This window comes from Callospermophilus lateralis, chromosome 9, assembly GCF_048772815.1.
Source record: "Callospermophilus lateralis isolate mCalLat2 chromosome 9, mCalLat2.hap1, whole genome shotgun sequence".
In the NCBI taxonomy this organism is placed as follows: Eukaryota; Metazoa; Chordata; class Mammalia; order Rodentia; family Sciuridae; genus Callospermophilus; species Callospermophilus lateralis.
This window is the reverse complement of record NC_135313.1, coordinates 7,457,709-7,483,309: the sequence shown is the minus strand read 5'-3', so window position 1 is coordinate 7,483,309 and position 25,601 is coordinate 7,457,709. Positions and strand designations below refer to the sequence as shown.

Here is a 25,601-nt window from a genome sequence, read left to right as displayed (position 1 = left end):
TGTAAGGTCTCTACTTATCAGGTTTGAGGCTTAAGACAAAAGTATAAGAGGAGGCCTGTATAACTTATATCAAATATTGGAAAGTTACAAATCAAACTAACAAACACTTAAGTAAAATATATTCCATGACATAGTATATTCCTTGCCAATTTTACCTCAGTGGACCTGTGTTTTGTTCAAATGTAAGATTTTCAGATTTCTTGGAGCTCTTTGCTGAAATGCACAGGAGGTCCACTTCTGGCCTGCCCCTCTTCCTTTTTCAAGCCTGACTCCCTGTCTTCTCATGTCTCCTTTGCAGTCCTTGAAGGTTCTTGCATGCATGTATGTGGGCATCTTATCCCATGTGCCTAAGCTCTACTTGTACCCCTTAGAAATACCTGCCCTTTAGCCACCACTAAGTATAGGGGCTGTCGCCAGTGGGCTTGGGCTTGATTACTCTGGGGGAGCATACTCCTTATTTGTAAAATGAAGAGGTGGATTAAATATTATGTATTCATTACAACTTTAAAATATCAAGAGTTTTGGAAAGAAAAAAAAGTAGAGATTTGATTAAATTATTTAGGTTAATTCTTACTCCAAATGGTTATGAATTTATACAATGTCAAGTAAATAGTTTTGCTGTGCCAAAGTATCTACTTAGTAGTTTAAGAACAGTGAATTGATTATCAAATACTATTTTGTTCCGAGGGAACTTGACTTAGGTTCATTGTAATTTCCACTGATAGAAAATCAGTTTTCATTTTCTTTTGACATATCCAAAACACATGGGATAAGTTCCTTATGTGTCCCTGCTAGTCTTTTGGGGGTTCTCAATAAAAATAAAATATAGAGTATGAATAAAGTCATGTGATTTTCAAGCAAATCAAGATAAAAGTGTATTATTGAGATGTCTTTTATTCTGTTTGGGGAGAGGATAAAGGGGGAAAATGAATCAGATGGAAAAGCCTGCCTTTAAAAAAAATATTTTTTTTTAACCACAGCTTCTATTCTGAATTATATTAGTCCAAGAAACTCAGAAATTTTTTATGGGTCTTGTTATGGGAGGCACCCTTTATGCAGCTGTGGAGTTTATTTCTGGTCCACAGGGAGCTAGCTCTTGCATCAATGGAGGATGCTTTGGCTATCATGGCATACTTAGATTGTCCTTCTTCATACTCTCTCCTGAGTGTTTAGATTACCCCAGATCCCATTATATTTCCTCTGTGGATGCTTAGCATCCATTTAAAAAAAATTTTTTTTCTGATGGATAGGACAAGTCTTCTGGCATCAAAATACAGAGATGAACTTTTTGGCCTTAAAAGTTAGTTAAGAGAGATTATTCAAACATTAATATTGAATAGCTCCCAAGTTTAGTATCTTTATAATAAGAGATTTGGCAATAGAAACAAGCTTCTGAATGAATTAAGGCAGAGCCAAGTAGTGTGGAATAGTTGGAGGTTTGTGTGTTATCTGGGGTTTAACCCAGCCCTTCTTTCCTTGGTTTCTTGGGATAGCAAGATGACACTACCATCATCCTAGCATTTATATCTCTGAGCTGCCAAGGGGTGGTTATAAGCTGCTTATGAAAAAAAGCATTTCATGCATATGTTTTGACACATGAGAATAGGTTAGGGTGACCTCCAAATAGCTTTCTTCATTCCAGGGAGGACGACAGGATCATGTCACTCTGTAAATTGCAGAAGGCAGCAGGATGGTGATGGGCGACACTTGAGTTGTTCACTCTCTATTTCCTAGTGTCACTTTATTTCCGGCGAAGCTCATCATGAGGTCAGCTGCAATAATTCCTTATCTCTTAACATGGTAGCTGTTGCTCAAGGAGTAGGGTGGGGTCAGGTTTGGTAGATCGGAGGCCACAGCTGCCAACCTCTAGCTAGATTGGAAATTGAACAGAAAATCTATTTTAAGAGATATCTGATGGTTTATAATTGGAAACTATAAAAATGCTGAGCAACTAAACCTCCCCCTCCTTTTGCATGGTGATTTTGAAATGTCACTTTTAGCTAACTACAAAGTTTATAGTAGTCACCTTCTGCCCTTTAAGTGTTGACTCTTATCTGTATCCAGTGTCTCATAGAAAAATTTGAGTGGTGACTTTCTAAACCTATTTATTGTCACCTTCTATAAGAAAAATCAGCATTTGACTTCTTATCCTCTGAAAAGACACAGCTAGTATGAGTTTCTGGAAGAATGAAAGATACTAAATTCCCCTTATATATGTGTGTGGCTATGAACTAGTGTTTCTGTTAAATTAGTGGAAAGATTATGGAGTCTAACATTCTTCAACCAAAGAAATCCTTTTAGCTCCAAGCCCTGGTGAGATGACTGTGCCTTCATTTCTGTCTTCAACCCAGGATGGTGATCGAGACATTTTTATCGATGGAGTTGTTGCTCGTAATAGAGCTTTGAATGGGGATCTGGTGGTTGTGAAACTGCTTCCGGAGGAGCAGTGGAAGGTGAGTTCAATTTTCTTTTTTTAGAAATATTTTTCTTAGGGCCTTTTGCATTGCATGGAACACCAGTGCAACATCAAAAACCAGGGGAGTCACAGACCTCTCAGTCTCCAAGCCTCTGAAAGATGCTATAGAGTGTTTAGGACTTAATAGGCAGCTGCTGGGCAGAAATCTAATAGTTTGAGTTTTCTTGTTGCTCACTCTCCAGTCAGTCTTCCCTGTCACATTGGTTTCCAGTCAGTCTTCCCTGTCCCAAAGCCTTGCATTGGTTTCTGGTATTTTTTTTTTTTTTTTGGTTAGAAGAAAAGCTTGCAGGATCCAGTCAAACTTGAAACATGTTATTTCCCTACACCTATGTTGCAAGATCTGGAAAGACAAAACCATGGAGATGGTATATTATAATTGGAATATACCAATTACATGCTTCCTGTACTGGAAAATCTGGGCAATACATGTCATATCTGTTAGGCCCAGTTTGGTGATTTGGCATCCCTGGCAGATAAAGATTGTCTTTATGCATTTTTATATAATAGGAATTTAGTGACAGAAGAAAACATTTTTAATATGAGAATGTTTTGGGTTTCAGTCTCCCATTAGTGTATGTCATTTCAAAAGTAAGAGTGATTTTAGTTTTGACTGTTGGTTTAAATAACTGTAAGAGTCAGACATTGGAAAGAATCAGTTTTTTTTTTTTTTTTTCAAATTGTCATGTGGAACTGGTGACTTGTATGTATGTATAAGTCCGAATTTATCTTCATGTCATTTGTTTAATTTTGGCTTAATTCATTGGTATTTAGGAATTTGGATTGTTTTCAGGAAGGGGAGATATACTGTAGTGATGAGAAGTGTGGGCTTTTAGGTGAGGCTACCTGGGTCTTCTCAACTCTTGTCATTTCTCTATATAACTGCTGATGAATTATGCAACCTGTCTTAAGTGCTGCATTTATAAAGTGGGAATAATTTTAGTACCTACTCCATAAATTTCTCATGAGGATTAATTGAGGCTACATCTAAAAAACAAAGGAGTCCTTAAAAAAAGTCTTAGAATGGCAGGAACTCAAGAAATATTAGATCTTATTATAAGCTTTTCCAGAAAAGATGTAATATGTACCACAAGAGTACCACCTTATAATAGAGCTTTATTGAGTCATAAATTAACTGCTTTTTTTTTACCCAGTGGAGCTAATTGATTATAGCTGTGTGCCAGGTATTTCTAGGGTGTAGGAATTTTACTAATGATCAGGTTAGATATAGTTCTTGCTCTCCTAGAGTTTACAGTTTAGTGGAGAGCGCAGGTAGGGAGAGATATACTAGTCACACATATGAATTTAATTATAATTTTAATTAGTGTGAAGTTACAAGCAAGGTTTTATATGGGAGTGAATTTTCCTAATCTAGTTGGGGTCCACCTTCCACTCCCAGTTGTTGCTTAGTATGGGAATAGTCCCCTTCCTTGATTCCTTGAAAGTGCAACTAAAAGTTGGCTCCGGGTCCTGGGAACATAGGTTGATTTGGTCACTACTTGTTTTCTGAAAAGCATCAACCTTGCTAATATTGTCTAAGTCCACCAAAGAGGAGCATATTAGGACTTGATTAAACCAAAGGATGTAGTCCTAGAGGTAATTTAGTGAATAAAGAAGTAACATGATGGACCAATGGGCAGGGACCGGTTGGTGGGCGGCCGGGAGCCCAGGATGTGACTTCCCTCGGGGCTCCTTGCGGCCGCTATAGGTATCACTATCTGTTGGCTGGGACGCAGGTCTTGGATTCCATCCTTGAGACAAGAAAGATGTGGCGAAGGCCCGGAGGTGAGGCCTCTGCCGCCGCACTTATTCTTGCGGCTCCCCAGGGACGGGCCGAAGAATGGCGGGCTAGTCACCTCCGGGTCCTGTCCCCTCGGGGCCGGAAAAGACTCCTCTTGTCGGAACCAGGGGTCACTTCCCTAGCTGCACTAGCCTACCTGTAGACAGCGGCCCTGACGGACCAAACACATTTTATGAGCATTTTCTTTCTTTTTTTTTTAAATATTTTTTTGGCTTTTCTGAGAGTTTAAATCAGCTACCGCTGCAAGGCGTTGTGCTGTTAGTCTTATCATAGGCATGGTCTTTGCATTGCCCAAAATGTAAGTGCCAGTGCATCCTTCTCTGCTTCTGTTTAAGTGGTCCTTTTTATTTGAGTGTGGTGCTCTACTATTACATTTATATGACAACTATTTACTATTTAGGCTGTCTCCTAACTCTACTTGATTTTAAAGAAAAATAACTGCTAACATAAATTGAGCGCTTACTTGTGCCATTGTGGTGCTAAACTTATAAAATGGATTGTCTCACTGATCCTGAGAACCCTTTGAGGTTATTCTCCCAGACAAGAATAGAAGCAGCCAAGGAGGATGCTGTTGAACCAGTTAGAAGGCTTTTATCATCATCCCAGCAAGATATGATAATGTGGACTTGGGAAATGGCAGAGAAGATGCAAAACAGAGGACAGATTTCAGAGGTCCACAATCTCTACTCTGCAATCCCAAAATAAGACAAAAACAGAAAACACGCTGAAACTCAAAAGTGTTTTGTGAGTTTGGCACCGGGACTCTTTGACAACAAAATAAACCGTGTATAAACATGAAGCCTCCATTTTCTCACTAGTCATATCCATTCAACACACATACCTCTGTTATTTGCTGATGTTTTGTGACTTGGGAATTAATAGCATTGGAAAATGTCCAAAAGAGTTAAAGATATACCTACGGATAACGGTGAGAAGAAGAAAAGGAAGCATCTGTCTTTATCAATAGCTCAGAAAGTAGAGTTATTACAGAAGCTTGATGCTGGTGTGTCTGTAAGGTGTCTTACAGAAGAATATGGTGTGGGGACCACCACCATATATGACTTAAAGAAACAGAAAGACAAATTGCTGAAATTTTACAGTGACAGTGATAACCAAGAACTAATGAAAAACAGAAAAACATTACATAGGGCCAAAAGTGAAGATCTTGACCGTGTGTTAATTGAATGGATTCGACAACAAAGAAGCAAAGATATGCCCCTGACTGGTTTATTGGTCATGAAACAAGCTAGAATATATCATGAAGAACTGAACATTGAAAGCGAGTGTGAATATTCAGAAGGGTGGCTGCAAAAATTTAAAAAGCGTCATGGAATCAAATATCTTAAAATGTGCAGTGAAAAAGCTTCTGCGGATCATGAAACAACTGAAAATTACATTGACGAATTTGCTAAGATAATATCTGATGGAAACCTTAGCCCTGAACAAATTTACAATGCTGATGAAACAGCTCTGTACTGGTGCTATGTTCCTAGAAAAACCTTAATCATGGCCGATGAAAAGGTACCAACAGATTTCAAGGATGCCAAGCAAAGGTTAACTGTTCTTGGATGTGCTAATGCTGTAGGTACACATAAGATAAAACTGGCAGTGATTGGGAAAAGCCTACCTCCAAAATGTTTAAAAGGTACAGGCAGCTTACCTGTGCATTATTATGCAAACAAAAAAGCATCAGTGACCAGAGAAATCTTTTCTGATTGGTTCAATAAGCACTTTGTGCCAGCAGCACGAGCTCATTGCAAGCAAGCCGGACTAGAAGACAATTGCAAAATTTTACTGTTCCTAGACAACTGTTCAGCACATCCCCCTCCAGAACTTCTTGTGAAAAGTAATGTTTTCAGCATTTTCCTTCGCCTGAATGTGACATCCGTAATACAGCCTTGTGACCAAGGAATTTTACGCTCCATGAAGAGCAAATATAAACACTTTTTCTTGAAAAGCATGCTTGCTTCAGTGAACAGAGGCCTGAAAATCCAGGACTTCCTTAAAGAATTTAGTCTTAAGGATGCCATCTATGCAATTGCTAATGCATGGAATGATGTTGATAAGTCAACATTAACAAATGCTTGGCACAGACTTTGGGCTACAATGATGTTTGAAAATGACCTTGCTGATGAGGATTTTGAAGGATTTAGAGACTCTAATGAGAAGATCATGATATCAAAACTTATTACTTATGCCAAAAGTTTATCAGCTGAAAGTGTAAATAAGTTAGAAGAAGCTGACATTGAAGAAATACTGAACATTGATAATGATGTACCCGTTGTGCATCCTTTGAGCGAGGGGGATTTTGCTGAAATGGGTGTAAATACAGATCAGTATGAAGATAGTAGCAGTCACGATGATGACATGAACACAGATGAAAAAATCTCTATAGAACACCTGGTGAAAATGTGTGACCAGTTAATTGCTGGTCTTGAACAATGTGCATTCATCAGTGAGCAAGAGATCATGGCGATTTACTCAAAGAGAAATTGCTTAGACAAAAACCTGTATTAAGGAGGCAGATGACACTGAAAAAGGCCTTTTAAAAAGTTCTCTTATATGTCACTTGAAAATCCTGTTTCTGGCTCATTATGTCTAGCTGCCTCCTGGTTTTATAGACAATGGTAATATTGGTGTAACTTTTTCTCCAAGATTCTCTAGGAACCAGAAGTGATGAACATTTATTGCATTTATATGTGTTATACATTAGTTTTCATCAGTATGAATGTAATTTTTACTTAAAAATTTCCTTTGGGCTGGGGATGTGGCTCAAGCGGTAGCGCGCTCTCCTAGCATGCGTGCGGCCCAGGTTCGATCCTCAGCACCACATACAAACAAAGATGTTGTGTCCGACAAATACTAAAAAATAAATATTAAAATTCTCTCTCTCTCTCACTATTTCTTTAAAAAAAAAAAAAAATTTTCCTTTAAAGTGAGAAGTTTTACCAGAAGTAAAAGAAATAAGAAGCTTAAAGTATATAGTCTATTCTTATTTCATTTACCAGTAAGTGTATTCATTTATTGATAAATTCACTAATTTATTTATGTAAATAAATCATATTATTATTATTTATGGTCTTTATTCCACTTAGTATAATTGTGTGTGTCTGTGAGTGGTGCTGGGTATTGAACACAGGGCCTCACACTCACTAGGCAAGCACTCCACCATTGCTGTATCCCTAACCCTTCATACATTTCTTTATAGAAATATTAATATATTTCATACCCACTTAGTATATTACAAAGTATATAGTATATGTATTATATGCCAAAGAATACCAATTTTTTTCTAAATTGCAAAAAAAAAAAAAAAAATCTCACTTCCAAAACACATGTGGTCTCCAAAGTTTTGGATAAGAGATTGTGGGCCTGAAAGACTTAACCTTAAGAGATTTGTTTTGCAGACCCAATGAGATTATCAATGTAAAGTGCCTAGTATAAAATAAATACTCATTAAATGATGTTGCTATTACTATTATTTTATTATCCTACCCTTAAAAGTGTGGGAAAAAAAGACCTTTCTGACAATATTTAAATAATTTAACCTAATATAAATAATGATAAGCACTCTTCAAATTTTATCACTCTAAGAGAAGCTTTGGCAATATGCTGATAATAGGTACTTGAGTGTCTCCTAATATTTATCCAGAGTTGGAAGGGTTTCCCACATCAGAAGATAAAACATGTCATGCCATGTTGAACTACATTTCATGTAAATAAAATATATCCACTTCTAGTGTTCTCTTATTCATCAAAGAAATATTAATATATCTGTCTGCTAAACATTCCCTCAGCTCTCTCTTCCACAAACACCACATAAATAAGAACTAAATCTCCCTTGTGATCAAGGGTCCTTAACCCTCCTTGTGTAACCTCAGCTATCATAAGAATTTGAACATAACAGAATAAATAAAATTTGTATTCTATAAATAAGGGTATTCTTAGCCTGATGAATGTGAATTGATTCTAGATAGCCTGGTCTTTATAGAATTTGTTCATTTAAAATATAAAATTTATTACTTTTCTTTTATTATAAAAAATACATAAGAATTCTAGAAAATGGAAAATGTGGTTTTTAAAGAAGGAAATAAAATTATCCCCAATCTTAAAAAAAAAAAAAAAGAAGTAACATGATAATGAAGAAGTGCCAAAGAAATAACAAAAGAAATAGTGGCTTTATTTGACATAAGGAATGACAGTGGTAGACTAGGAAGAGAGTACTTAGTAGGTTGGGTGGGTGTCTTAGTCTGTTTTCCTTTGCTGTAACTGAATACCATAGTTAGGTAATTTTATAAAGAAAAGACATTTATTTTTTACAGTTCTGGAGTCTGGGAAATCTGTGGTTGAGGGACTGTTTCTGGTGAAAGACTTTTTGCTGGTGGGGACTCTGTAGAGTCCCAAGTGGCTCATGGTGAGACTGAACAAATTTACTTACTTGGGTTAATCTTTTGGTAAAGCCACTAATGCAGTCAGGTGGTCCCATCTGCATTACTTTATCTGATTGCCTCCTGAGGGCATCACCTGCAAATACCATTAACAGATAACTTTTGTAATGATGTTTCAATATGAATTTTGGAGGGGACAGACACTCAGGCCATAGCAGTTTGTCTGGAGCAGGCCAGAGTATGAAATGAAGTGTCGATTGGTGAGACAGCAGGAAAGGAGAGCGTTTGGTAGACTATCAGTTGAGTTTTTCAGAAGTGGGTGATGTAGCTAAAACAGCAAGGCCAAGTTGCTGGGCATCTTTCCTGCTCTTGCCCGGCGCAGGAGATGTCTGAAATAAATCAACATGAGTAAATAAGTCTGTTGCATTATTTCCCTGTTCCTTACCTACCTTGTTGATAAGACCAGCAAGTGTAGCCTTTTCTGATATTGTCAGGAGTGCTCTCAGTTTGAGCAGGAAGCCTAAGGAGATGGGATAGGTAGCTGACCAAAGTTTGGGACCAGGTTGGGTGTAAGGTGATTGTTGTTGTTTAGATCTGGAAGAACAAGTTTGGTACTTGGCTATTCTTGGTGCTCTTGCTTCCTGGATAAGAATTTGTACCTCCTATAAGATTCAATACAACAAAGTTATATTTTTTTCTAGATGTATAATTTTATGACTTCCCAGGTCTTGGATCTAGTTATGCCGTAAAGAGTTTGTAAAAATAGGTAGCATTTCCATAGTCAGTACATTCAGCTTGTTGTTTTTCTGTTTTGCAGTTAATAACTAAAGGCGGAAGAAATTAAAGTCCAGATGAGGGCTTTAAGCCAAAAGAGTAGACTGTATGGGGACAGTCATATATTGGGATGGCCAATTAGGAAGCCTGAACTGGGAAATCCGACAGTTAAGATGGAGAGAAGGAGGGATATATTTTGAAAGTAGAGCCATTAGGAATTGAGGATAAATTCCATTGAGGCAGAGGGCAAATGAAAGAGTGAAATCAGAGATAACTGCTCAGTTTTGAGTTTAAGTTTAAAATGGGTGAAATGATGTGATTAATTGAAATAAAATACAGTGAGAAAAAACATGTTGTGGTGTAAAAATTATTAGTTTTACCTGGCGGTAGTAAGTTTGCTTTTTGTTTTTAGATGTGTTATTGAGAAAATATAGAAGCCTAGATTATTTGACTTACTTGTGAATTCTACTAAACATTCAAAGACGAACTAATCTTACTTTTACACACACACTTAGCAAAATGTGAGAGAAGGAAGCATTTCCCAACTCATTTGATGACATGAGCATTGATGTAATACCAAAACCAGGAAAAGACATTATAAGAAAGGAAAGCTGTAGACCAGTGTTTCTTCTCATAAACACCATTGCAAAAATACTCAACAAGATATTAGCAATAGAATCCAGAAAGCATAATACATCTTGTGCAACTGGGGCTTATCCAGGAATGCAAGGTTGTCTTAATATTTGAAAAGCAGTCATTATAATTCATCATCTTAACAGACTAAATTTGATACCATACTCAGTCAAATATTCAGTAATTCAGAAAATGCATTTGATGAAATTCTATAGCCATTCATGATAAACACTCACATCAAGTAGGAATAGAAAGTAAGTTCCTCTGGGGCTGGGGATGTGTCTCAAGCGGTAGCACGCTTACCTGGCATGCATGTGGCCCGGGTTCGATCTTCAGCACCACATACAAACAAGGATATTGTGTCTGCCGAAAACTAAAAAATAAATATTAAAAAATTTTCTCTCTTAAAAAAAAAAAAAAAAGGTAAGTTCCTCAACCTGATGGAGAACACGTAAGAGATATTTAGAACAAACATCTCTCTTAAAGGTTAAAGAGCTCATTCCTCTGAAATTGAAGTAAGAATGTCCTTTCTCATCTGTCTTATTCAGCATTGCACTGGAGATCCTAGCCAGTACAAAAGAGCAATAGAAAAAAACAAACATATTGCTTGGGAAAAAGAAAGTAAAGAGGTTTTAATTCTCAGACCATAGGATTTGCTATGTAGAAACAAAAAGGAAAAGAAATCAATTAACTTGACTTCATCAAAATCATAAATTTTTGCTCTTCAATAGACACAAAAATTAAGACAGGCCACAGATTGAAGAGAAAATGTCCTTTATTTAATGACATTTATCTAGAATACAAAGAAATCTTCTAACTCAACAATAACTCAGTTACCAAAAGCATTAAAATATTTCAACAACTTCTTCACTAAAGAAGATATATGTTGGCAAATAAACATTTGAAGACATTCAGCATAGTCATTAAAGAAATACAAATTAAAAGCATATGATACTGCTATATGTGGTGGCACACACTTATAATCCTCAGTTACTCAGGAGCCCAAGCCATTATAAATTCAAGACCAGTCTGGGTAACTTAAACCCTGTCTCAAAATAAAATGAAAAAGACTGGGGATGTAGCTCAGTGGGTTTAATTCCTAGGTTCTGCAAAAAGCAAACCACAACAATAATCACCGCCTCCCCCCCTAAAAAAAAAACACCAAAACAAAAAAACCACCACTGCTGCCAACAAAACCATAAAACACACTATAGACCATAAGAATAGCTAGAGTTAAAAAGACTGACCATACCCAATGTTGGCAAGGATATTGAGCTCCTGGAACTCACATACACTGCTGATAGGAAAAATGGTACAGTCACTTTGGAAAATAGTTTGGCATAAGTCTTCTCTGAATTTGGTATATCCAATTAAAAGGGAATACAGCTCAGCAGTAAAAAAAGTAAATGATAGGGAATGATATTGACCAAATGATGTCATTATATTGTTAATAACAAATCCCATCATTATGTATAATTATAATGCACCAATAAAAAAAGTGGAAAGAATCTCTCCCAACAGATGAACAAAACCTAACACAGGAATGTAAGAAATATGAAAAAACAAGGTAATACGACTCCTTCTAAAAATTCACCAGCAGCTGACCCCAAAGATATTGAAGTAGATGAAATTCACACAAAGAATTCAAAAAAATCATTATAAAAATGATCAATGAATTCCAAGAGAACACAGAAAACAACTGAATGAATTAATAAGGAAGTCAGTATAGGTAATGAATGAGAGATTCAACAGGAGATAGAAATATTGAAAAAGAACCAAACAGAAATCTTAGATATGAAACACACAACAAATAAAATCTTCAGTTGAAAATCTTTCTAATAGAGTAAACCATACTGAATCTCAGAGCTGGAAGACAAAGCTTTCACATTCAAATAGGTTTAAAGAAAAAAATAAGTAACCATGATTAGAATATACAAGAACTCTGGGTCAACATTAGACATCAAATTTAAGAATCATTGGAATTGAGGAAGGTTGTGAGATGCAGCTAATGGACTGGATAAACTCTTTAGGGAAATAATAAGAGAAAAATTTTTCAAACTTTCAGAATGAGATGGGCACCCAAATATAGAACCCCAAATAGACAAGATCACAAAAGAACCTCACCATGACACTTTATAATGAAAATGCCCAACATACAGAACAAGGGTAGACTTTTAAAAGCCTCAGGAGAAAAATGTCAGATAATATATAGAGGCAAGCTTATCAGAATCACTTCAGATTTCTTAGCACAAACTCTAAAAGGACTTGGAATAATGTGTTCCAATTCATGAAAAAACCTGACTGTCAACAAATACTGCTATATTTAGAAAAACTGTCCTTGAAAATTGAATAAGAAATGAAAACCTTCCATGATAAGCAGAAATTAAAAGAATCCATGACTAATAAACCAGCACTACAGAGCTTACTTAAAGAAATGCTGCATACAGAAGAAATAAAAAACCACAGAGCTCACAAATTAACAAATCTTTTTTTTTTTTAAAGAGAGAGTGGAGAGAGAGAGAGAGAGAGAGAGAGAGATCGAATTTTTTAACATTTATTTTTTAGTTTTTAGGCAGGCACAACATCTTTGTTTGTACGTGGTGCTGAGGATCGAACCCGGGCTGCATGCATGCCAAGCGAGCGTGTTACCGCTTGAGCCACATCCCCAGCCCCAAATTAACAAATCTTATTTGAAGAATAAGCAAGTGATAGAAAAAATTAAACATTATAAGTAAATCAAAATGGCAGAAATTAGTAAACACCTCTACAATAACATTGAATTAGTAAACATCTCTATAACACCATTGAATGGTTTCAGCTCTCCATTTGAAAGACATAGGCTGGCAGAATGTATTTAAAAACAAGACCTAACTATATGTTGTTTGCAGGAGATGCATCTTACAGGCAGACAGCCACAGGCTGAAAGTGAAGGGATAGAAATTTATAGACTATGGAAATGGAGCCCGAAAACAAGCAGGAGTAGCTACTCTTACATCTGACAAACAGACTTCATTAAAATTAATCAGAAGAGACAAAGAAGATCACTTCATACTGTAAAGGAAACAATCCAAGAAGAAGATATAACACACACACACACACACACACACACACACACACACACACATATATATATATATATATATGAATGACACACTACTTTTGAGTTTCAATAAACAAAAATTAAGTCTCAGATAGACCCCAGTACAATACTGGGTGATTTCAACACACCTCTTTCATCATTAGATAGGTCATCCAGACATAAACTTGATACAGACTCTTTGTACTTGAAACATATTATAAATCAAATGTAGTTAACAGACATTTACAGACTATTTCATCCAACAACATCTGGATGCTCTTTCTTCTCAGTGGCTCATGCATCCTTCTCTGAAATAGAGCATATTTTAGGCCCCAAAGCAACTCTTAGCAAATATTAAAAAATTGATATAATTCCTTGTGTCTTAATTAGATCATAGTGAAATGAAATTAGTAATCAATCAAACAAGACCCTATGGAAACTATGTAAACACATGGAGATTAAACAGTAGTATACTTTTGAATGTTGAATGGGTGATAGAAGAAATGGAGGGAGAAATTAAAAACATTATTAGATGCAACTGAGAATAGTGATATAATATATCAGAACCTCTGGGACACCATGAAGGCAGTTCTAAGAGGAAAGTTTATAGTCTGAGTGCCTATGTAAGAAAATCAGAAAGATCTCAAATGAACAGCCTCTTGGTGCATTTCAGGGCCCTTGAAAAAGAACAAACCAATTGTAAAACCCATGGAAGGAAGGAAATAATTAAGATCAGAGACAAAAATCAATGAACTTTAGAATTTTAAAAAAATGATACAAAGGATTGATGAAAGGAAGAGTTGGTTCTTTTTTTTTTAATATTCTTAGTTTTACGTGGACACAATATCTTTATTTTATTTTTATGTGATGCTGAAGATTGAACCCAGTGCCCTGCGCATGCCAGGTGAGTGTGCTCTCTCTTGAGCCACATCTCCAGCCCAAGAGTTGGTTCTTTGAAAAGATAGGACAGATGAGTCCTTAGCGAAACTAATCAAAAAGACAAAGAGAGAAAACCCAATTTAATAAAATTAGAGGTGAAAAAGGAGAAATCACCACGGACATCTCAGAAATCCAGTGGATCATTAGGAGCTTTTTGAAAACTTATACTCCATAACTTGGAAAACTTAGGAGAAATGAATACATGTCTAGACAGATATGATGTGCCAAGACGGAATCAACAGGATATAGAAAACTTAAACAGATGAATAATTTGTAATGAGATAGAAGCAGTCATAAAAAGACTTCCAACAAAGAAAAGTCCAGGACCAGATGGATTCTAAGTTGAATTGTACCAAACCTTTAAAGAAGAACTCATGCCAATAATCCTTAAATTATTCCATGAAACAGAAAGGAATGGAACACTTCTAGATTCATTCTCTGAAGCCAGTATCATACTCCTACCAAAACTAGATAAGGACATATCAGAGACGAAAACTACAGACTAATATCCCTGATGAACTTAAATGTAAAAATATTGAATAAAGTATTAGCAAATTTTGTTTAACAAATATTAAGAAGATTGTACACCATGACCAAGTTGATTTTATTCCAGAGATGCAAAGATAGTTTATGAAAATCAATAAATGTAATTCATCACATAAGCAGAATTAAGGACAAAAATCACTTAATCTGTTCAGTAGATGCAGAGAAGGCCTTCAACAAAATTAAGCACCCATTTATTATAAAAGCACTGAAGAAATTAGGGATAGAAGCCTCAGAATCATAAAGGCTATATTTGAAAAATTCAAAGCCAACCTCACAGTAAATGAGCATTTTCTTTAAAATCTGAACAAGACAAGGACATTTTCTCTCACCATTCCTATTTAATATAGTACTAGAAATTTTAACCAGAGCAGTTAGGCAACAGAAGGAAATAAAAGGGATAAAAATAGGAAAGAAGTCACATTATCACTGTTTGTAGTTAATAAGATTCTATACCTAGAAGATCAAAAAAACCAATCAACCAACCAATCAAACAAAAAACAAAACCAGTAAAGACTGCTAGAACTAATAAACAAATTTGGCAAAATAGCAGATAACAAAACCAACATACAAGAATCAATAGCTTTTCTATATACCAACAATGAATCTCTGAGAAAAAAAATCAGGAAAGCAATTCCATTCACAATAGCCTCAAAAAACCAAACAAACAAAAACCCAGAAATACATAAACCTCCCCCCTGCCCCCTGGAAACAAAACAAAACTCTAGGAATAAATCTAACTAGCGAGGTGAAAGACCTCTAAAATGAAAACTATAGTACACTGAAGAAAGAAATTACAGAAGTATTTAGAAGATAGAAAGACCTTCCATATTCCTGGATAGGCAGACTTAACATTGATAAAATGGTCATACTACCAAAAGCAATATACATAGTCAATGCAATCCCCATCAAAATACCAATGACATTCTTTATAAAACTAAAAAAACACAGTCCTAAAATTCATTTGGAAGAATAAAAAACCCAGACTAGCCAAAGCAATTCTAAGCCAAAGACTAGGCTTGGAGATACCATTTGACCCAGTCATACCACTTCCCAGTATTTATCCTAAAGAATTTAAATCATTATGCCCATGTTTATAGGAGCACATTTCACAATAGCCAAACTATGGAACCAGTCTAGGTATCCATCAACAGATGGATGGATAAAGAAAATATGGTATATATATATATACAATCTAATTTTATTTGGCCATAAAGAAAAATGAAATTGTGGCATTTGCAGGAAATGATGGAACTAGTTCATCATGTTAAGTAAAATAAGCCAGACTCAGAAGGCCAAGGATTATATGTTTTCTTTCATATGCAGAAGTTAGAGAGGAAAAAAGGAAAAGAAATGTGGGGTGGATATCATGATAATCAAAAGGAGATCAGTATAGGAAAGGGAGTAGGTGGTAGGAGGTTGGGAGAGAGGGGGAAAGTGCTAGGGAATGATATTGGCCAAATTATTTTGTTACATTGTGTGCATGTATGAATATGTAGCAGTAAATGATATATACAAACACACACACACACACACACACACACACACACACTATCATTATGTACAATTATAATGCACCACCACTAACAACAAAAAAAAAATGTGGGGAAAAAAAGGATGGCCTGCTTGATCTGGTCTACATATTGTAGTTTCCCAGCTTTTAATCTCAGAAATCTTTACCTTTAGGTCTAAGGTCCACTTTGTATAAAACTTTAAATGTGAAAAATACTGTGGAAAGAGAGAAGAAAAGCAAATGAATGATTGACATGTGTCACAACATGAATGAATCATGAATCTCAAAATAATTATGATGGGTGAAAAAAGACAGGTATAAAAGAATACAATCAATGTGATTCTCTTTATATAAAACTCTAGAAACACAAACTAATGAATAGTAACAGAAGGTACATTACTGGTTGTCTAAGGTGGGAGTAGAAGATACATGTTTCCAAGAGGTCCCAAGAAAACTTTTGGGGATGACGGAAAGTTCATTATATTGATGGGATTATCATGATCGTATTTGTCAGGACTCACCACATTGTACACTTTAAATATATGTAGTTTATTGTACATTAGTTTTACCTCACAAATTTATATATATATAAAAAAAAAACCTGAAAGAAAACGAAAATGTTTGCACAAGAGTATGGAGTTCCAAGGAGAAGTGGGAGTTAGGGTCATCTGTATATGTGTGGTGTCCAAAGCAACATTAGTGGATAAGCAATCATCTGGAGCCACAGCTAAAGAAGGGAAGATGGTGGAATACTCAATTCTTGAGCAGGCCAACATTTAGAGGTCAGGTGATAAAGGTGTGGAGATGCCCATGTCCTCCTCTGCAAGGACATGAACCATGATTGCCAAATTTCAGCTGTGCCTGGCCTACAGGAGTCTAATACAGTCTGAGGATTCAGGCAGCAGAGGTCTAGTGAAATGGGGTTGACAGACTTCAGGCTCTTAGAGTCCATGCTCTCTGTTGAAATATAGAGGACATTTGTTTGCTTCTTCAGACCTGTCTGGACTGGCTGGTAAGAGAAAGTGAAATGGAAAGAGTTAACAGGAAAGAGGAGGATGTTCATTGGATTCTGCTGTCCTCAGGAAAAAGAACCAACCAAGGACTATTGGTGGAAGAATCTATCTGCTAAAATCTATAATGCTTCCCATATAATATTTCTGCATTTCCCTATGGTATAAAATTCACTTTCCTGTCAGCAGCAAACTTCTTAAAATGTAAAAGGCCTGTGTGTCCTCTGGACTGGTCTAGTCTGAATGTTGCCACCCGCTAGTCTCATGGAAAGAAATACTCCAGAGTATATTCCACAGAATAAACTGTGTATCTTTCAAGTCAACAGGAAAATGGTCTGATTCTCTGAATCTTGGGTGCTTCTTGCTGGCCCCAGACATGGTGTTAGAGCTCAAGCATAAGATGTCATACACCTGTATTCCCAGCTACATTGGAGGCTGAGGCAGGAGGATCACAAATTGAAAGTCAGCCTGGGCAACTTAGGGAGACCCAGTCTCAAGTTAAAAAAAAAAAAAAAAAAAAGGACTGGGGATATAGTTTAGTGATAGAGTGCTTGCCTAGCATTATGGGAGGGCCAGGTTCAATCCCTAGCACTGGAGGTTTGGTGGGGGGGGGGGTGGAAGGGAAGGTGTGCTGAAAGTGCCAAATTTTGTAGTGAGTATGAATCAGAGGATTCTGGAACCCTCTTGCTTCCCACTACCTGGCAGGTGGGCCCTGCTCAAGAGACATAACAGTTACTGAACTGTGGGGGAGTGGATAACCCTGAGGGAGGGAGAAGAAACTCTATAGAGGATTTGGGTAAAATGCAAGTTCTCCTATGTAGTGCTAAGCTAGAGCCTGCAGTTGTGCATTTCTAATAGGTTGCCAGGCAACATTGATCTTGTTGGTTCAGGAACCATACTTGTGAGTAAGAAGACTTGGGTTTCTATGTAGGGCAGGAAGACAAGTGAAAGAAGCAGCTAGGTATGTCTGGTTGGTAGGAAGAGAGTTGAATGAGAAACAGTGTGGCTGAGATATAAAGTCCCTCCAAGAGACTGGATTTTGGGCCTTCCCATTGTTAATAACACTCTGATGAGCAGAGGTTGGCATGGACACCGAGAAGGAACTACACTGGTAAAGGAGCCCCCATTTTTTGAATTGCTGGTCAGGGGGTGATGTAGGGGAAATGACTGCTCAGGAACTGCCTTGGTGAGCGTACAGGCCTCTATCTTTCAGAAGGTTCTTGATGTGGAGGACATCACAGTTTCCTTTGTCTAGGTCTGTAGAGCTCCTCAGGGTTTTCACAGTGGCTGCCTAATGATGGTTTTTTATCAAAATTGGTCCCTTACGTATTTCTTTTAGGTTTCATTGATTCAGGTATTTCAAGCTTCCCATTCTGAATGGGGAAGCTGTATTGTCTGTAACCCATCTATGACAGTTGTTGGTGACAGGTCAGATGGAAGAGAATATTTAGACTGTCATCAAGAATCTTTTGACACCCAGAATATAAACATCTCAAAGCATACTGGCCAATTGTCTTACAGGTTTGTTAGACAAAAGTGTATTGTTATCAAAGGAATCTGTAGTCAGTGGTTTGAGCAATGTGAATTAATAGCATTATTCATCTTTGATTCTTTTGCTTGCTGCGCTCACCCCTCTTGGATATGTAAACTACAGGGCCTTTGGGGTTTTAGAAAAAACAACTGTTCTTTTAGTTATAGTAGTAAATAGTCAATTTATTTCACAGCATGCTTTTTGGCAAAATAGATAGCTATAAAAGTATCAAGCTGTGAGACAATAATAAAAAATAATTTGCTCTTATGTAACAATTTTAATTTGAGAATTTGTCCACATTTTTAGTGCATATATTACAGATGTCTAATGAGGGATAAATGAGTTTCTCCATTTTGCCAATTGGGAAATTAAGGTAATGTGAGAGTGCGTGACTTGTTTGAAGCCTCAGTGTTTTTGGCAGACCAGGGGCAGAATCCAGAATTCTTGACTTTTAGTTTAATGCTCTTTTCCTCAGGTTTTTAAATGGAGGACCATGTCCCCAAATGGCTATGAAACATTGATCCTGATTCTGCCTGGAGCAGCATAAAGATACCCAGGGGCTTCTGACTTTCCACTCATCGTGCTCTGTGCTAGATCCCCAAGATACAAACAGAATGGGTTCCAGGCTTTGCACTTAAGGAGCTTGTGGGCTAGTTGGAAGGGGATGGAAACAATTATGGTAAGGTTCACAGGATGGTAACAGAAATACACGTGGAATGTGAGCACCAACTCTCTTTGAGGGTATTAGTGAAGGTTGCATAGAGGAGGTCACATTTGAACTGGGGTTCGAAGGCTGAGAATAGAGAGCTTTTTTTTTTTTAAAAATGTTTTTGTTCATTTCAGGGTGAGAATGATTTGGACTGAGAATGATTTGGCCAAAGAGCATTGTGGAAATGTCAGGTTTCAGGGAGTAATATACAGATGGGGGCACTCTTTTCCTGCCACACGGTGGGCCGAGTGCTGTGACGCCTCTATGAACTCTTCCAGACACAAGGAAGGACATGCGATTCCTCCTTGTTCTCAAGATCCTGCCCTGGTGTGTGTGGGGGATATTGTCCTTGGGTCCCTTATATAGAGACTTCTGGAATATTGCTCCCTGTTCTTCTGTTTGACATTTAGTTGACCTTCATCCTGCTTCTTTCATTCTCTTCCTTGCCTGCCTTTCAGATTTGTCTCCCATAATAACCATTACACAGCCTTGGCCTTCTCTCTCTCTCTCTCTCTCTTTAGTATATAACACACACACACACACACACACACACACACACACACACACACACACACACACACATATATATTTTAAGTTGTATTTATTTATATGTGGTGCTGAGAATCAAACCTAGTGCCTCACACATGCCAGGCAAGTGCACTCCTGCTGAGCCCCAGCCCCAGCCCTGTCCTTCTCTTTTAACCACAACAAGTTCATCCTATTGTTTTCCTTCTCTTAATATTTCAGTACAGTACACTGCAAATAAGCATGTGTAGACCGGTGGTACTACTGTGATTGCCTCTTGATGCTTACTGTGTGCCACATACTGTATTTGGTGCCTTGCACTGTTGTTTAGTTTGCTGTTTTCTGTATCCCAGTTTTATGAATGAGAAAACTGGGGCTTAGCTTAAATATCTTACCTAATTAGGGAACATATAACTAAGGAACAAAAGAGCTGGGATTTAGATTTTCATGTCTTGATTTGATCTCATCAATACGAGAGATTTATGTGATCTATAGATGGGTATTGACAGGTATCATAAAAATTTGCACAAATTTAGAAAACCATGTATCTTTTTTTATTAAATAATGTCTCAGCTTATCAGTTGAAATGACCAAAGTACTAGTGTTAGTCTCAGAAAATAAATAATTTAGGGAGAATTGCTTGGAGTTTTTTAGTTGTATGGTGGTACTGGGGAAGTGGGATAACTTCTCAGGGTGCTGTGAAGGCAAGGGTGGAAATGAGCCAGATTCTTACCCAACATCTACCCTAAATAGTGGATCAAATGCTGAAAGAGCTGACCTAGAGGTTATAGCTTGTTGGTCAAGGCAGAATCAAAGGAGTTACTGACCCAGATATCATCGGCTCAATGGCAACAGATCCCAAATTGATGTGGCACAGATATTCAACAGGCAGGTAGGCAGTTGTCATATAGGAGGAAATTGGTCCTTCTGGGGCTGTTTGACTGGGCTATAGTTCTGGAGATGGAGACCGTCTCACAACAAACACATAGACAGCCACTGTGCTGGGAGTCAAGGAGATGATTTGTTCTCACACGAGGAGCATTGATGGAGCTATACAAGGAACAAGAGCCGAAGCAGACTAACCTCAAGGGCTAGAATTCTGGGCTTTTTTTGGTTGCACCAAGGAACACTTGGGAACCCAGGATTCTGTTCTGGTATCTTGACTCTGAGAGGTGGGTTAAAATCTAAGCCCTCTGTAGGCTTGGTTGGAAACTAGGGTGAAAAGCTTAGTTGATATAGCCATGGTGTTTGGCCCAGAGAAAATTAAAGGAGGCTGATGAGAACATCTGAAAATTAGGCTCCATCAGGTAGAACAGTGTGAAACAGAGACCAGCTAGCTAAAGAGATGAATTTCAAGTGAAATTTTTACTCATTGGGACTTAGCCTCTATATTCTTTTGACTGAATGCTGTTATAATGAGGCAGACTAGAATATACTTGATGTATTGATACCTACTAGAAACCTGTAATGCTAGGGACCTGTTCATTTATCCCACATGTATTTGTTGAGTACTTATGTTGGACTGAGAGGATAAAGTAGAAATAAGTCAGCCAAGTACTACATTAGCTAAGTCTAAATTTCTCTCAAGACAGGATTGTCTCACTTAACTCATAGCATAGCAAAGTAAGGAGAGTAGATAAGTAGAGACAGTTATTAAATAGTTTCTAACATGTCTGTTGTACAGTTACTAAGAGTACTTATTTTTGTGCATTTTTAATACTTAAGCAAGGGAATAACAGAAGCATGGATGAGTATTTTGGAAGAGATTGGCACAGAAAAAAATAACTCGGGTCTGAAAGGATAACGGAAGTGCTTATAGGAGTGCTTGTTCTAAGTTAAAAAAACAAAATCAAAGTGCACATTTAATCCCTAATTTTCAGTGGATGTTCCAAACCTTCTATGGTCACATGAAATTGGTCTAGTACAGTAAATTGTTTCCTTTGACAACCAACTTTTCCTTCAAGTGATTGTTTTAAAGTTTTGTCTTCCAAGTTCTTCTTTAAATATGCACCCATCATACTAGATTATATTTAATCCAATCTCTTATATAACCACTATCATTTTGGATTGTTCTCAATTCCAGTGGAATTAGGATTTCTTAGAAATGTTTGGTTTCTTGGCCAATATGGCAGGCCCAGAAAGGACTTGGAAGGTTCTTAATGATGGGAGGGCAAGGTCTTTGGTGCCTCCACCCGGAGTAGCATGGTAGGTAAGGTATATCTATCACCACGATCAGATTTTCCAAAGATTGTTATATACACAAGCCTATTTTTAACAGTCATTTTTTCTTCTTCATTATTGCCAGCTCTGGGATCAAGTACTTCAGGTTCTTGCTTGCTTTAAACATGTCTTCAGATCTCTGTAATTCAAATTGAAATGTCTGAAATCAGGACTGTGTCATTTAAGGATGGTGTAGCTTATTTGTGCTGGGAAACTCCCAATTAATGTTTTAGGATTACTTGCTAGAATTTTTTTTTTTTTTTTTTTTTTTTTTAGAGAGAGAGAGAGAGAGAGAGAGAGAGAGAGAGAGTTAGTTTTGATATTTATTTTTTAGTTTTCGGCGGACACAACATCTTTGTTTTATGTGGTGCTGAGGATCGAACCCAGGCCGCACGCATGCCAGGCGAGCGCGCTACCACTTGAGCCACATCCCCAGCCCCCTTGCTAGAAATTTAATTCATTCCTTCTTAATTCCCTGGAGTTGCTTTGGTGAAAGCCATATTCATTATAATGAATGAGTTAATGTAAATAAAATAGTTATAGTAAAGATGGTATATAAATGTCAAGAGATGTCAGTTATTTCTATTATTATTCTTAGAAATTGTGACTGAGTGCTAGTTGGGCCAAGATCACATAATAACTCAAGTTTAGTATTTCTAGCTCTTGAATTTACCACTGATAACATTTACTCACAGGAGACCAAGAGTATTATAAATTGTTGCTGTCTTAATATGTGTTTCATTGAATCATCAAAATGCTGAACAGTTATGTGGTCAGGTTACACTGTGAGATGATGTGGTTTATTTCTTGCTCATGCTCCTTGGCCTGCAGGATCACCTAGGGCCTTGACTTTGTACTGTTTTCACTCCAAAGCTTGGGATAGATGGAATAGGTGCCATCAGAAGTATTCCCCTTTTTATGGCAGAAGGCAACAGAATCAAAAGGTAGAATTTTCTCTTTAATGATGTGAAAATGTTGAGTGTAAAGTGTGTTAGGAATTCTAGATTCTTTTTTTTAATTTTAATTTTTAAAATTTTTTAGTTGTTGATAATTTATTTTGTGTGGTTCTGAGAATTGAACCCAGTGCCTTACATATGCTAGGCAAGTGCTCTGCCACTGAGCCACAACCGCAGCCCTTTAGATTCTTTGTAATCAGGTTACAAGTAGATACTGCAGATGAAAGTCTAATATTTTTTGGAAACAGTTGAAATTGAAGAGAGCACGTTGTCCACTTTAACTTTCTGATCTGGCTCTCTCCTTACTGGTACTGTTTTAGTTTCTCATTCTGTTTCTTATTCAGGATCCCTAAGCTTTACCCTCATGCCTCAGACCTTTCTGTCATTCACTTGAGCAATGGTAGCATGAATTCCTGTTTCCAGTGATCAGAGAGCAGATAAGTAATTCTACACTCAATCCTTTTAAAACCAAATGGAGATCCGTTGTGTTACTAGAAAAACTGTCAGGGTACAGGATGTAGTAGAGAAGGACAGTAATAGTCAGCTGAAGGTCAGTGCTTAAGGCAAAGTGACAAAGGTTAGTTCAAAGGGATACAAACAGGATGTGAGTTCAGAGTCAGGAACAGAGGAGATTTCTGAAAGGTTGGAATCAGGAATGAAGGAGCTTTCTGGCAGGTAGGAACAGAAGAAATGAGAAAGACTGAGAGAAATAGTTTAGAACATAAGCTTAAGCAAGAGAGGTGACTGATCCACTAATGCTGCTCCTCTGCTGCACTTGTGTTGAGTCAAGCACCATGCTAGGGCTTAGGAACACAGTAATAGGATCCCATTGTGCATCTAAACCACAGAATATAGAAAATGACTTCAGAGACAGCTCAGTTCTTCCAAGAGTGGTACTTAAATAGTGCCATTCTAGATGGAAAGTGGAGAGATTAGTTTCAAATATTGGATACCTTAGTGTAATAGGGCTACTTCTCCTGAGGAACTTAGTCTAGAGATGCTACAAAAAAGTACATGGTAGAAAATGTTGGGTTGTGATGGAGTGCATACTAGGATATCCATCAGGCCTGCTGAGGTCTGAGAAATGCTTTTTGAAAAGAAAATTTTGGGAAGAAATGAAGTCTGAAAAGGAAAGTGTTAAGCACATGGAGAACTGGCAAAGAGGATGGAGAGAAGAGCCTAACCTGCTAGCTGGAGTGGAGATTATGAAGGGAAGAGTAGTGGCCAGAGATAAGTCCTTGTCAGCTCTGCTGGAGCTCCTTTTCTCTGGATACTGGCCAAGGCAAGTTGCAGACTTGAGGACCCAGTTTCTCAGTTTGTTTTGTGCTGCTATAACAAAATACTTGAGATTGAGTAATTTATAAAGAACAGAAATTTATTCCATCACATTTCTGTGAAGGCGAAGATCAGGGTTGCGGCAGTTTCAGTTGTCAGGTGAGGGCTGCTTGCTTGATCTAGAGGGGAGGAATGTTGTGTCCTCACATGGCAGAAGGCAGAAGGGCAGGCAGGCAGATTGCTGCATTCTGCGTGGAGCCTCTCTTATGAGGGAGGAGGAGCCCACATGCCCTAATTACCTCATAGAGGCCCTGGCTCCTAATGCTGTCACATCGGCAACATCTGAAGTTTGAAATGGACATGTTCAAACTATAGCACCCATTCTTCTGAATGGCCACTAAGAAGAACTGGTGCTATCACAACCCTTGGTGCCTGATTGTTCCCTGACCCTGAACATTGGTGGAGTGAGGTCTCATTGTAATGCACTATAATGGTATGTCTTCAGTCTGTGAACACCATGATTGCAGGTCCTCTGGGATGAGATCTGGCTGTCTTTTGAAAGTAAGCAGTTTGAGTTTTGGCAAACTGGATGTATTCACTGGATGTATTGACTTTGGAACTTCTGCTGGTGCTCTCTTATGTGCACTTGGTGTGTTGGGTGTGGTATTCCCTTTGGAGTCATCTGGGTGCTTCCAGCTCAAAGCGTGATGTGGGTAGCAGCAGCACTAAAGAATCTCAGACTCTGCTCCAAGACTCACTGAATGAGAATATGCATTTTAACAAGATCCCCAGCTGATTTGCATAAGCATTAAATTTTGAGAAGCATTGGTGTGGATGATTAAAGAAGGGACTTTTTTTAAAAGAAAAATCACTTTGGCATAATAGAGAAAGGAGGAACCTGTATGTGACATCATTAAGGCTATTCCTGGAGGAGAGTCACGAGTGCAGTGTGAGTGGCTGGGGTGTCTGAGGCTTGCAGTAGCATAATAGTTTCCTCATTTAGATTCTGGGCCCCCATCACCCTCTGATCTATTTTCTTCCCTACTCTCTAGCAGATGAAGGATAAATGAACTATTATTCTTGTAGTGGGAAAAAAAAACCCTATTAATTTGTTTATTGAAAAAAATATTTCAATCTATCATAAATTGTTTTTATTCCAATAAGTGTTCTGTAACCTACCTCTGTTCCATTTTTCAGAGATCATTTTAATATTAAGTTCAAGCAATCTTATT

The 25,601-nt window shown here is 37.4% G+C and overlaps 1 protein-coding gene across 5 annotated transcripts in view; it reads left to right on the top strand.

The window, feature by feature from the left end:
• The window catches only part of Dis3l2 (DIS3 like 3'-5' exoribonuclease 2), a 343,677-nt gene that overhangs the window by 60,726 nt on the left and 257,350 nt on the right, over nucleotides 1-25,601 (top strand). For all 5 annotated transcript variants that reach the window (XM_076866045.2, XM_076866042.2, XM_076866043.2 and 2 more), the window contains one exon: nucleotides 2,352-2,453. In XM_076866045.2, coding sequence (XP_076722160.2) covers nucleotides 2,352-2,453 — 102 coding nt within the window. The remainder of the gene's footprint in view (nucleotides 1-2,351; nucleotides 2,454-25,601) is intronic.